General features: G+C 48.6%; 4 protein-coding genes across 5 annotated transcripts; 2 read left to right on the forward strand and 2 right to left on the reverse strand.

Moving 5' to 3' along the window:
* The first annotated feature begins 2256 nt into the window (after positions 1 to 2256).
* LOC120908339 (facilitated trehalose transporter Tret1-2 homolog) lies at positions 2257 to 9448 on the forward strand. Its single transcript, XM_040319248.1, has 4 exons — positions 2257 to 2858; positions 3048 to 3325; positions 7244 to 8386; positions 8460 to 9448. Exons 1-4 carry the CDS (start codon positions 2851 to 2853, stop codon positions 8672 to 8674), a joined length of 1644 nt encoding a protein of 547 aa, XP_040175182.1. The 5' UTR covers positions 2257 to 2850; the 3' UTR covers positions 8675 to 9448.
* Positions 9449 to 9889: 441 nt separating this feature from the next.
* LOC120908340 (eukaryotic translation initiation factor 3 subunit G) lies at positions 9890 to 11344 on the reverse strand. The gene is made up of 3 exons (XM_040319249.1): positions 11216 to 11344; positions 10523 to 10991; positions 9890 to 10430 (listed from the first exon to the last, which is right to left on the reverse strand). Exons 2-3 carry the CDS (start codon positions 10971 to 10973, stop codon positions 10066 to 10068), a joined length of 816 nt encoding a protein of 271 aa, XP_040175183.1. The 5' UTR covers positions 10974 to 10991; positions 11216 to 11344; the 3' UTR covers positions 9890 to 10065.
* Positions 11311 to 12517, forward strand: LOC120908342 (serine/threonine-protein kinase Nek5-like). The gene is made up of 3 exons (XM_040319250.1): positions 11311 to 11401; positions 11522 to 11703; positions 11764 to 12517. The coding sequence occupies exons 2-3, from the start codon at positions 11639 to 11641 to the stop codon at positions 12500 to 12502; spliced, it is 804 nt and encodes a 267-aa protein (XP_040175184.1). The 5' UTR covers positions 11311 to 11401; positions 11522 to 11638; the 3' UTR covers positions 12503 to 12517.
* Positions 12516 to 13744, reverse strand: LOC120908343 (probable U2 small nuclear ribonucleoprotein A'). Of its 2 annotated transcripts, XM_040319252.1 has the most exons (4): positions 13559 to 13743; positions 13331 to 13478; positions 12778 to 13265; positions 12516 to 12630 (listed from the first exon to the last, which is right to left on the reverse strand). In XM_040319252.1, the coding sequence occupies exons 1-4, from the start codon at positions 13638 to 13640 to the stop codon at positions 12605 to 12607; spliced, it is 744 nt and encodes a 247-aa protein (XP_040175186.1). In that variant the 5' UTR covers positions 13641 to 13743; the 3' UTR covers positions 12516 to 12604. The 2 variants fall into 2 exon arrangements, with proteins under 2 accessions (XP_040175186.1, XP_040175185.1); XM_040319251.1 differs by lacking the exon at positions 12516 to 12630 and having other exon boundaries at positions 12638 to 13265; positions 13559 to 13744.
* Between the last annotated feature and the right edge of the window lie 182 nt (positions 13745 to 13926).

The following is a 13926-nucleotide window of genomic DNA, read 5'->3' on the forward strand; positions in this document are numbered from 1 at the left end:
TGGGAGATGGCGAGTTCCTTCTTTTTTCCCCCGTTAGTACATTTCGAGATTGATAGTTTTCTAATCTTGTGTAAGCATCTCTTCCACGTGCACAAGATGACGATGATGACCGGTGCACTAGCAGCACCGATTCATGTTGCCTAATGTATCAGCTGAAACGAAATAGATAGAAATGGCCACCAAACACAACACTATCGCCATATTTCCAACTGGAATTACACCTTCCTTCTCCTCTCCACCTCCTTCTAATCACATAAACAGTTCTTATCAGTCAAGTACCTTTAGAGAAATGGGCTTCGCCCACTGTCACGTGTGTGGGGTGTTGAAAATGTCGTTTCAAAGAGTCGCCACACTAACGGAACTAACCGGTAGCCGAATGATGCCCCCCCCCCTCCCCCTCTTGGTGTTTGAAGTTTTGATGTTGTTTCAAGTGTCGCGCAATTGTAGCCGCTCTTCTTGACCTAAGCTAATTAGGTACCAGGTACTTTAAACACTAAAACATTGCTAAACGTGCCCCACATGGGCCACACCAAGCCCATCTATCGTGTAAGTCTCCCCCTCCCCCCTGCCTACATTCTCTAATCTAATCATTCAATGCAATGTATTCACGTTTTATCAGCAATTGCAGACTTATTGGCTAGTTTCATCTCGAACTGCCGGTTAAAGGTACCCGCTGCCCGGTGTCTTCCTTCGCGAACCATCGTCGGCCCTATCGACGATCGTGTATTGGTGCTATTTTGCTATTGATGAAGCACCAACACCGTCTTAACCTAACCAGATGAGTCAGTTAGCGGTAGAACCAGCCATACTAACGCACAGTACTTCCGATATTGCGCGCACTATGAGCTCGTGGTGAAAATTGTGAGCTGAAAGGACAATTGAATAATTATAGAGAAAAGTGAGGAAATATCGTATCGATGGGAACATATCATGAGTGATAGATTTATATTGTGAGGCTTCATTATAATGCTCTAATATTCTGTTTAACATCTTCTAGTATTTTGCAAAAATATTGATTTAAAAACTAAGTAAAATCATCTTTAAATTGTGCAAAAAATCCACCTCAAACGTATTGCAAATTACACCCAACAGCGACCATTACGCCAAACTTGCGCACATTTACAGCATCTACGCCCAGTGTGCCGCGGAAAGATTCACACGCGCACGCGGCACCCATTCGTGGCCGAACCGTGCTCAAGACGGACGACGACGACGACGACGGACGGACGGACGAAGCGAAAGCATTTAAGCAGCTCGTTAAACCGAACCCACAATTTAGATCGGTCGCGAGTGCAGCGTGGAGCGGTACGTTTAGAATTGTGCTCCGCCAACAACACAACACTACGGACTATAATACAGCAGGGCAGCGGCGTTGTGTGATGATCGACGATACCGGCCGCAGTCAGATTAACGGCAGCGAAGAAGGCAAGTGTTCTCCTGCAAGAAGGAAGAAAATCAGCGAAAGTTAGTTAGTTTGGCATTAGAACAATCCCCCCGGTTGAGGCTTACAAGGTTTACCTGTACCAAAATGTGACTTTTGCTGCCATAAAAGAATGATTTCGCGTGTGTGCGTACTTGTGCCGGTGTTAGTGAGAAGACAACTACTTATCTGGAGTGTAATCGGGAATCTTTAGAGCATTTCGGTAAAGGGTTTTAGGTTTTGCGAAACCGGCAGTACCCCATCAGAACCATCCCTCTGTGACGGTGTGCTGCCCAGTTCATTGTTGTCGTCGTCAAACGCTGTTTTCTTTATCAGTAGCAGCACCAGCTGCGTAGTCGCATTCGCAGGCTAGGCTAGTTGGGTGTACGCTCTCGCCGGTATTATTTTCTGCACACTTTCTGAACTATTTGTCCTCTGCTCAGTTCAGTTTAGTTTAGTTCGGTTCGGTGATAAAAATGCGCAGTTGGCAGTTCAGGGAAAGGGAGGGTGTGTGTTTATCTACTACTCTACTACTGCAAAACACACGTTACTTGCAATCCGATCAATCTGTTTCACTGCGAAAACAAATCGTACCACACACACTACATGTCCCCCCCCCATACCCTCCCCCCTTTTTGAGCAGGACATTATGGGTAACACAAAGGCTGCGAGAGCGCTAACACATACAAAGACACGTGGTGTCAAGGTCTTGCAGCGGTGTTGAACGATGGATCATCTATTTGTCAGCTGCACTTGCACTTCCCTGTTTGGTTTGTCAATATCTCCTCTTTCTAATGGTTAGTTGTGTTTTCTTCTTTATTTTTCCCTCCTTTCAGAACCGTGCTAGCACGTGTGTGTGTGTGTGTGAGAGAGAGAGTGTATATGTGTATGAGTGTTTAGTGTTTCGTTCGTCTTCGTCTTAAGCCAGGCTGGATTGCATCAGCTCAGCCAGAAGAACGCCCAGAACGGTGCTGAACAGTAAGATGAACCCAGTGATCGCGTCCGGTGGAATGCAACCGATAATTGGCGAATATTACAAACAGAGTCCATTCTAGCGGAAGGCGTATGTGGTGCTTGCTAGTGGTGTGTAAATAGTGTCAAAGCACCATCGTAACGTTAAATCTCTTCCTACAACATTCTCCTTCTCGTGACTGTGATACCAAACAAGCTGACAAACTAAACCCCGCCATTCCGAGAGAAACGGGAGCGCACCATCTCTCGTCATTCCACGCGCAAGCAAACCCCAATACGCGCGACAAAGCGCAAAAGAAGACTTTGTTTCGCAAGCCGAACTGTGCGGTGCTGCTGTGAGTAGTTTTAAGCTCTGGTGCAGTTGCATCAAACTGTTGGACTGTGTGTGTGTCTCTAGCAGAACAAGCATCGGCAACGTAACGAGAAGGACGTGATATTACACTGCTTTCCTGTTTAAAATGACCGGGTAAGTTTGACAAATTGAACCCATGCTGGATCTGCTTTACAGCACAATACCCATGCTCGGTTGGGTTCGTTGTGTAATAAAGAGTCCAGAATTGTGTTTATCATTGGTGCTGATAGTGCAGCACAAGAGAAGATAATTGCTACTCACAAGTGTGTGTGTGTTTTCCATTTCTTTGCGTTTGCTCCACAGGAAAGATTCCGTCGTGCTGGTGGACAAAGACACGGTGCCACAGATTATGGCCACCGGAGAAAAGAAGGGCGCAATGGTCACGCTGGCCACGGTGGAAAGCCAACCGAACAAGGCGGCCGAGCGGGGCAAAGCGATGCGCCAGGTGATAGCGGCGTTCGTGGCCAACATCGGCACGATCAACACCGGACTCATCTTTGGCTTCTCGGCCGTCGTCATTCCGCAGCTGCAGGCGGCCGACTCGCTCATCCCGGTCGACGAAAGCCAATCATCCTGGGTCGGTACGTATTATCATTGGTAATTCCACACACAAACACATACAAGTCCCGTTGGGTCAGGAAGTAGGAAGGTTATGCTCCCGCTCCGGGTGAAGCAGAAGGGAGAAGCTCCCTCCCCCCCTTCTACCGGATACAAGGACAACGGAAGTCAATCACTCCGTCCGCGGCTCGTGTACGCGTGTGGTCGTGAGGCTTTACCCGCCCCATCATCACCATCGTGTCCCTTCGTATACGGCCCCACCAGCGCCCCGCGGCTAAATTTAGCCGGTCTGTGTATGCAGGCGAAACCGCGCGCTCACAGCTGTAAAAAGCGTGACGTGTCCGGTCCGTCCGTCTGTTTGCTGTTTTACATCAGCTGATCTGCAGCGTTGCAGCTCACGCCGATGCACTTCTCTAACCGGTACACGACCGGTGCAGGAAGTATGAAAAAACACCGGAGCGGGGAAGAGAGGGAAGCCTGCTTTGCACTTGCCGTTGATCGTTCGCCACCTTCGTGCAATCGCGTTTGCTACGAGACACACGGGCACTACAGATCTTTAACCTTTGCCACCCGTCCCGGTACACGTTTTTTGGGGCGGGTGGCGTGGTTCGAGGCACGGGGTGCATATGCAAGAAAAGAGATGCACTTTTGTTTGTCAATAAGCGTGTTTTCCTTAAACATCGCGGCGCATTGGATAAATACGAGTGTCACTGGGAAGGAATGGGAGCATCGACAGTGGCGGTTTGTTTTCCCACTGAACTGAAACGACTTCTAAGCGGCCCAGGCCCAGGGGGTAAACTCGTGCCACCGGGCAGGCACCGCGACTCATCATTAGGCGCGTCCAAAACTTTTCACTCTCCCCCGAATTGACCCACATATACATGTGATCGATGCGGGAAGACATTGTGTGGATGATGCCTCCTAACCGCCTCGAACTCGTTTCCGGCTGCTCGCGCAAACTGCCACGAGCTAACCGGTTCCTCCAATTGGCAACCGATGAGATGCGGTGACCAGCGAGCGGGAAATGATCCCAGCGACAACAACTAACGCGGCCCAGATGATGGTTGGGGTGACGTTTCGTTTATTAAATTATTTTTAGCAGCGATGCGACGATGCACGAAGAACTGAACCAGCACCACGCCAAGCTGCCTTGTTGCTGTGACCGTTGTTGTTGTTGTTGTGGTGGTTGCTGCCGATGTCGCCGAAGTGGTTTGTTGATTGAACTGTATCATTGTACACCCGGAACACCGCCAGCCGACCGGCCTTTCCTTTCCCTTTGGGCGTTTGTGGGACGGGTTTGTTTTGGTCAGTTTTTCCCCTTCGGCTCGTGGCTTTGTGGCGGAACACAGGCGGAACACACACGTGTCGCTTGTACAGTGGTAACAAACACACAGGTCGAGCGTAAAGAGATTTTCCGTTGGCATTGGACGCTTCTTCCCCCGCACTAAACCTTACAAATATGGGTAATCTTTAACCGGAAAAATACTCGGAAGAGATTGTCCCACTATCCCTACGGTTTGTCGCCATTCCAGAGTGAGGGACACGAGGCGCTATCTACACGCGGGGCGTTTTATTTGCTAGATGGCTGGATGAGTGTAACGTTTGCTATCGATCCGCTTGATGCGCTATCGAATGCCGCTCCATCTCACAGCTGATTGATAAGGACCGGGAGGGGACGGAGACATTGGGAAAAATAATTGTTGTTGAGACAATCAACATTGCTAAACGCGATTGTTAGACTCTCTTGCGTGTGTCTCCCATTGATGGGGTCCATTTATCTGCGTTTCGCGCTTCACCCTGACCCAGTTTCAACTTTGTCCCCTCGGTCACAGTATCCCACACCTCGGCCAGCAGCAGCAGCAGCAGCAGCGTGATGAAGCCAGCGGATCGAAACATCGAGAGCCGACCGAGAGAGCTGGTCATCGTTCTATTGATTTTGCCTTGCGATGCATGATGGTCAGCAGCGAGCAGGACGCATCCTTTTGATACCGCCCGCATGTCCACCCGGTTCGAGCTGGTTCGAGCACGACGATGGCAATGACGCGACATCTCCGGTCTACCACCTACCGCGATAGTGATCATCGCCGCGAAGATAGAGACAGTCCGTGGCCACTTCATCACATTCACACACACACGCACACACACACCCGTGTTAAAAAAGAGACAATGCCGGTCGGACTGGATCTGTCGCTTAATTACTATCACGCATCTGCTGCATGCCGACGACCAACAAAACACTTCACGCATCGCTGGGGGGCATGACGCGTATAGATTGGGTGACAAAATCGATGCACAAACCGAACGAAAGGGGTTCGGGGTGCCATTCAATTGTTCGGGAAAGGGACGTGAACTACTCTCTTTCGCGAGAAAGATCACACCTTCGCGGCAATGTTTGGTGGAGGGTGCGAAACAACGCACCACACATTGTTTAGCGATGGACGGGAGCGTGTGTGCAAGAAACAGGATCTTAGATAAGAGCAGCTGTACGGCCATGCGGCCGTGAAGTGGCTTCAGAAGGTGACGATGTGACGATACGTCGTGGCTTTGCAAAACGTCGTCGCTCAAAGGCCACACAAGACGCAGTCTTTATCGGTCCTTTTCAAAGTTCAAATGCACACGCCCTCCATATCCGAAGACAACCGGTGCGATGACGGGCGAGAAGCCTTCCAGCTTCTTGACACACTTTCACGCAACCGTCGCCCACGAAACGTCCGTAGCCAGTCAGTTCATTATCCTTGTATAACGAAACAAAAAAATCAGACGACGTGTTTTGTCACTTTTGCGCCTGGGCGAGCCCCGGAGCAGCCGGGCGGCTTGTCGAGGTGCAAGTGAATCCTGAAAGAGTACAAGCAAAAAGAAAAATCCAGTCAGCAACAGTTGTTATAAGGATTCCTCCGAATCCTCCCGGCGACTGTGTGGGTCTCATCCACCAGTCGTTTCAATCGTTCCGTCTGCAAAGAACGAAACACGCAAAATACAAATCTGGCTATCAATCTCGCTGTGTTATGCATAAGCCACACAGACGCACATAGCTGTGACAGCATGTTGGCAGCGTTTTGTTGAACCGTTCGCTACTCTCGAGGGCGTTGGATATGGACCATTATTTGAGTAACCATACACACTGATAAGAAAGTGGTGAACTCCAGCCGAGTGGCAGCCCAACACCAGCTGTCGGTGGTGGCTGTGGGGACGGTCGCGGCTTGTTGTTGTGAGGCGCGAGGATATGTCCACAAAAGATAGTTCTTTTGGCTTGCGGCGTTGGGGCATTGCGATGAAATTTGCGATAACGCACATCACACGTGGTTGGTCTACCGTTTGTTTATGAGATGGAGACAGCAGACACGCACACCCACAAACAGATACAGCTGGACGAAAAGGAAAATTGTGCTGCGTTGAGTTAATCATTTTGGCGCACTTATTCGCACATCTTGGATGCCGGATGGCGCATTTTGCAACCAATCACGAGCATATTTTTATCTGCATGATAAAGCAGCGCAGCTGTTAAGTATTTGCCAGTTACGTTGCATATCGTAACGCAGCCGCAAACACATGCGGTAATCGTTCTGTGCCAATGCAGAGGAAATTGTGCAAGCCTTCTTTAGCTTGCACGGATTCTTCGAGTACCACGTGATTCACAACAGCCAAACCAGATCCGGTTAAGGATCATCTCTGGTCACTCACATTGTGATTGGAACAGCTGGGCAATTGAATGAAAGAAAAGCGTACTTCACGGAGCTACCAATCGATCACGTTGTTTGTGTATGGTAGATGCCGAGTTTGCAAAAGCCTCCTCATACCAAAGCCTCCTCATACCGATGGCTCCACGTGACTTTCCTACACTCGAGTCGGTATTCTCGTGATCTGATTCATCATGACGTAATGTTTCGCCCCCCTGCAGCAACAGCAACACACTCATTCCCCATTTCTCGTTTCTTTTGCAGCTTCCTTATCAGCGATTGGAACCCCGATCGGTTGTCTGTTGAGCGGGTACGTGATGGACAACTTCGGACGTAAGAAGGCACTGATAGCGACGCAGATTCCTACGATCATCGGCTGGATCGTCATCGCTTGTGCGTCGAACGTGGGTATGATCTATGCGGGCCGCGTGCTGACCGGCTTCGGATCCGGCATGGTTGGTGCACCGGCCCGTGTCTACACGTCCGAGGTAACGCAGCCACATCTGCGCGGCATGCTGTGTGCCCTGGCCTCGACCGGCATTAGCTTGGGTGTGCTGATCCAGTACACGCTCGGTGCGTTCACGACCTGGAAGTTCCTGTCCGGCGTGTCGATTATCGTTCCCGTGGCTGCCCTCATTTTGATGCTGCTAATGCCAGAAACACCCAACTATCTCGTCTCGAAGCAAAAGCCTGAAAAGGCCCGGCGAAGTCTGGCGCGGCTGCGCGGTTCCAGCTATAACATCGACCGAGAGGTCGAACAGTTGCAGTCGTTCGCTGCCAAAACGAACGCAAGTGGCAAGAAGAGCCTCAGTCTGCGCGAAACAGTCCAGGCCCTGGTGCATCCGTCCTGTCTGAAGCCGTTCGCCATCCTGACGATCTACTTCATGATGTATCAGTTCAGCGGCGTCAACACGATCACGTTCTACGCGGTCGAAATCTTCCGCGATTCGGGCACCACGATGGACAAGAACACCTGCACCATTTTGCTGGGTGTGGTTCGGCTTATCTTCACGATCGTCGGCGCTATTCTGTTGCGTCGTTGTGGCCGACGCCCACTGACATTCATTTCCGGCATTGGATGTGGTTTCACAATGGTGGGGCTGGGCGTGTATCTGTACTTCAAGCACCAGTGGGATACGGCTGTACCGCCGATCGAACCCACCGCCACGTGGTTCCCGGTGGCGTGCATCTTCATCTTCATTACCACCTGCACGGTTGGCTTTCTGGTTGTTCCCTGGGTCATGATTGGCGAGCTGTATCCGATGAAGGTGCGCGGATTGGTCGGAGGATTCACCACCTGCATGGCGCACAGCTTCGTCTTCATCGTAGTCAAAACGTATCCTTTCCTGACGCACGTGCTCGAACGCCACGGCACCTTTATCCTGTACGGATGCTTTTCCTTCGTTGGTAAGTTGTTTGTTGCATCATCTCAAATCTCAAGTACAGTGGCCTTAACGTTTTCTTGTTTCTTCCATCCTAGGTACAATCTTCTTCTACCTCTGCCTGCCAGAAACCAAGGGAAAGACGCTGCAAGAGATCGAAGACTACTTTTCGGGTCGCACTAAGACGCTTAAGAAGCCGAAAGCGGGCACCAACGGTCAGCAGAACGACGAGAACGATGGTCAACAAATGCTGCTGGCCAATGGTACGAAGCCAGCCGTGCTTTCGCCCGAAAAGAACAAATTGCTTCCATAACGAAGCACGGGCTATTTCACCAGCCATCCAGTGCTTCGAGGGCGATCTTGTTGTTCCTACGTCCCTATTCTGGTTACGCGGATTTTCTCACTGCAATCAGACGACCCATTACGATCAGCCCGGGCTAGCGTGTTGCAAAAGCAAGTCCAGCAAGTATTGGCAATGGTTTTCTTTGTATTGATTAAGCTGTTCATCGCTCCATAACTCTACGCGTTTCGATAATTTTACCCACTCAGACACTAAGTATTACTAGGAAAACGTATTCGATATGCGTAGGAAACGGAAAGGAGTGTACAATGTGCATAAGTATCTTGCGAATATATGATAAGAAACGGGTAATCAGCTTGATTGCCACAACAACGCAAGAAAAGGGACAACAATAACAATTGATCGTTTGTGAGACGTAAGACACAATCGACTTGCTGCAAGGTAGTATATCCGCAAACTATCAATTATTACTTACACACCGGAAGTGCCTACAGAGAACAGAAAAGCGGACCCGTTCTAGCGCAGCAGAAGCGGCAAGATGTTTAGTCTCCGCCAAACAAAAAATAAAGACATGATAGATAATACTCGGTCGTTAAAAACGCAACCGTTAAAATGCGCACATCAAGCCTGTTCTAGTACTTAAGGGATAGATTTTAGACAAACCCACTGAACACATCAGCAACGAAAATGCAATCTACTAAATGCCTATGAGAAGTTGCGACGATTCCGTGTGAAACGATTCTCGTCAACACCTACCAACAATAAAACACCAATTATTTAATTACACCATGTTGGGTTATGATTATTTTGTCCGAGTTAAATACTTTCACTTCCCCTGTTATAGTTAGAATTATCACTTCCAAGGGGGATGTATGTCAATAGACAACAAGCGAGCGTTTTGCTTGCGAATTTACACCTCCTCAGGTCTTTCTGTCTGTTCATTCTAAACGATGCTAATGTGGCAAAGCTGCATCAATCGTCAGACATACTGCCAACTTAACTAATTCATGCATGGCCTGCTGGTGGTGTTCGTCGCTGCCACGATTATGGCTGTGTAATTATGTATAAACGTAGCCATAATAGTACAACCATGAACTCCTCTCTTAAATTAAACATAAATAACAAAATGGTCAAGGCACGTACCTGGCAATCTTTTCACTAAAACCAAGCATTGTCCGGCTGACGATTTTTGGGATGTACATCACGCATTAAAGGATTCGTTCGAAATTCCCTTCTCTCATCCTTTTTTTTATATTTAGTACTTTTCTTATTCCTTTTCACATTCCCGGCACGCCACAGATCTTTATCGTGCTTAACCATTCCAACGCCTCCTACGCGACAATCGCTATCGTTTCAAACGGAAACCGATCACGCCGTAATACTCACGTCACTGCAAGCGGGCTCTACTGCGGGTTCTGCGGCTTGGACCATTCGACGCTCAGAATCAAATGATCGTAACCGTAACCGTTGAGAACTTCGATCGCAGTAGCGGCATCGCGGCGGGAACGGAAGTGAACGTATGCGAAGCCCTTGCACAGTCCGGTGCTTTTGTCGCGAGACAGGAACATCTTGGTGTGCGGGCCAAACTTCTTCACCAGCTCCTCCAGATCGGCCTCCGTCATTGCCTCGGACAGGTTCGAGATACGAATCGCACTAGTATCGTCACGTCCACGCATCGCACCACCGATGCCCGGCTTTCCTTGGCTTTCCTTCATGTGGGGAGGAACGTATTTGCCCGGTTTGCTGGATGAGGTCGTTTCCGGAACCGCTAAAACGGGGTTACAATCAAGGTTAGAGGTGGTGTTGGTGGCCGAGATTGCACAGCAAAAAAGACAAATTTCGTGTGGACCGTATACTTACGAGCTGTCGTCGGCTTAGTCGGCTTATCGTACGCACTGTTCTTGTACGGACAATGGAATGACCAATGCTCGCCCTCGCAAGTACGGCACTTGACAATGTTCTTCATCGAATCCAAAGCATTTTCGTTCTTCTGTTCTTCCTCCTTGTTGGTGATGAACTGCATGAACACGTCTTCCGAGACCATGGTGGTCTGCGGGTTCGGGCCCGGCCGATCGGTCGCCGAATCACCGAACTTGGCCAGGCTCTTCCTTCTGGCCACGCACTTCGGCACTACAACGCGGCTGATTTTGTACGTGCGCACCACCTTCACCTTCTTGTCATCCTTGTTGTACTTGTACTCGGTCACGATCTTTTGTCCATTTTCGATCACTTCCGACGGTGGTGGGAGCGAGCCGGAATCCGACTCAACCTCATCGGCCCACGAAGATTTAATATCGTCCAATGCCGGCATGATGTTTTATGTTGATATCTGCAAAAGGGGATGAGTTGGACAGAACTTAGAAGAGAAATTTATCTCACAAGACATGAGAGTAGGCCGCATCCCCGTTTGACAACCCTGCCGTGTGGCCAAAGTAGAAACGTCATCTGCTACGATGCGAGCATGTGCATGAACTACACAATTTTCCCGATTTACACTACGCTCAGTCATTATCCCACCATTTCCTTACGGCCACATTCTTCCAAAGCACTTACCACTATCGGAAAAGATTATCAACACACGAAAAACAGCGAAAAATTGCGTGTTTGTGGACGAAAATCGCGAACGCCGTCCACCTCGATTTCCTCACTGAATTACAAATGGCAGATGCTTGTCAAATTTGACATTACAGGCACGAACAAAATACATCCACAGGAAAAGGGAAATTATTTTACTTCGAGGTAATTTATTTTGTCGATAGGAATAATTCACCAATTCAAACATAAAAAAATATTGTTGCTTCTGTTACAAGATTTTACATTACACAAAAATCTGTTTTGCTTTCATTTGAAAACATACAGTGTTGGTATGAGCACTTTTCCGAAATTATCAAATGATCTGTCAACAGCTATTCACCGGACATCTTGCAGCAAACAATATTGATGGCGGTTGATTTCCCGTAGCTTGTGGCACGAACCATGGATCAATTCAATAATTCACCCTTAAATTTATGCGTAGTTCTTGCTGAAGGTTGTTTCGGAAGGTAAGCAATCATCCGGGGTTCGTTTGACAATGGTGAATTACATAAAAAAAACTTTCACAGTTCCGTAGGTTTATATCGATACAATGACCAACTCATCGTGATCAAAAGCATTCCATTCAATAGTCCGGATTATGCCTACACGGCGGTACTGAAAGAACACATAATTCTTTCGCAACTTTGCCATCCACGAATCATACAGTATCGAGGCTACTATCAAACAACCACCAGTTGGAACATCGTCCTGGAGTATGCAGAACGAGGCAATTTGGCAACGTTTCTCGAGCGACGCTTGTCCGAAGGCGCCTTTCTGAATCAGCACACTGTAATGGCCAAATTTGGAGACATTGCTGACGGTCTCGTGTATCTGCACCAGCGAAATGTTATTCATCGTGACCTGAAGCCAGCCAACGTACTAATTTGTATCGATAACCGTTTGAAACTGGCCGACTTTGGTATCTCAAAGATTATGCACGAAGACGATTTGAACCGGACTATCGTTGGGACACCGCTGTACATGGCCCCCGAGGTGGCCCGAGGCAAGGATTACGACTATAAAAGCGATGTATGGGCGCTGGGCATTATCTTCTATGAACTGTGCATGCTGGAGCATCCCTTCGTCGATCGGTTCGGGAAAAGGCGAAACCAAAAATTTAGTGTGCCACAGCTCGATTGCATGCGGCTGGGATACAGTTCCGCCCTACAGGTTCTATGTGATATGATGATTCAGAAAGATCCGACCAAGCGCTGGACGCTGGAAAGTATCTTGACGAAATTTCGCATTTTAGAGATAGTGAGATAGTCGAAAACCGATGTAATGGTGTAATTCAATCTTTTGTTCAGTGTATTTCACGCCCTTCTCGACCAGCTGTATCGTGTATTGTATCTGTTCGAATCGGAGCTTTTACTCGGCTTCAGAACCGTTAGCGCCTAAGGTAGATAGAAAATAGAATAAAATATTGACTCATTATTATACTGCAAAAATTGTGCGCATTCGGCTTCAGAAGATCCCTTTATCACCCCATTCGCGATCGCTTTCTGTAAAAGATTAATAATTAATGGAATGCGATTCGTTACCGTTCAGTATGTCGCCGGTAATTTGACCCGACTGTAGCATGCGATTAAGCCGTTCGACTTCGTGCAGATTCGTCGCTCGCTTGATGGCTTCCTTAATCTTCTGAATGTCGGCCGGGCTCGCATTCTGGACGGCCTGCTTCTCCGGCGATGATTCACCGAGTGCACCGGCCGGCAACGCTTGTTTCGCTTTCCGAACGATTTCTTTGTGCATTTCTTTGCCCTTCTTCGACTTGAACAGTAGGTTCGCTGCTTCGCGCTCCTTTTGCCGGATCTTGCGGAAATCTAGCAGCCGTAGGTTGGGGAAACGGAAAGCAACATACTCACGGTAGTGTTGCTTGGTGGATACGGGATTCGTCAGCAAGCTGAGCGTCTCGAGGTTCGGCAGCTTCGTCAGAGGTTCCAAGTCACCGAGCTCCTGGATGTTGTTGCCGGTCAGAATGATACTCTGAAGGTTGGGAAGGGATTCGTGAAGGTTTTCACCAATTCTCCTGCAAAAGGGAAACTCATGCTCATTGTACCAATGTTTACACAACCGTTCGGTGGCAGAGCTTACACAATCCGGTTGTTGTTCAGAAGTAGACACTTCAATCTGGCCAGGCGCGGAAAACCGTCCAACTTGCGGATGTCGTTGTCGGAAAAGTCGATCGTATCGTACTGATCCAGCGTCGCACCCATATTCTCAATCTGTGGTATTTTGTACCCTGAAACACGCACGAACAATCACCGTAAGCTTGGAGTGCAGCTGTGTCGCAGCAGAATTACCGGCGAGGGATCTACTTACCCCGTAAGTCTAGCTCTCGATCACGACACGGGTTCATGTACTGCATGGACTGATTTATTAGATCTGGTGTAAGTTTCACCATTTTCGGGCCTTTTTCTGGTGCAAAGGAAAGAAAGCGAAATAACACGCCGATTTGTGTTTATGTTTGCAATCTGTCGCTTGTCGGTCCGCGAAAACGCTTACTTCTACCAAGGTGATTAGAGATACGATGTGGCGCCCATTGCTGTCAATTGTCATTGATGAGCGAGGTGATAAAAATGCTGCAAGCTGTTTTGCACGTTTTGGTGGCAATTAATTATTATATTCCACCAGCTGAATGCAAAATCAGCTAAATTTATAAAGCAGATATTTCAAAAGATTGTAGTTTT

This window comes from Anopheles arabiensis, chromosome 2 (assembly GCF_016920715.1).
Source record: "Anopheles arabiensis isolate DONGOLA chromosome 2, AaraD3, whole genome shotgun sequence".
Taxonomy (NCBI): domain Eukaryota; kingdom Metazoa; phylum Arthropoda; class Insecta; order Diptera; family Culicidae; genus Anopheles; species Anopheles arabiensis.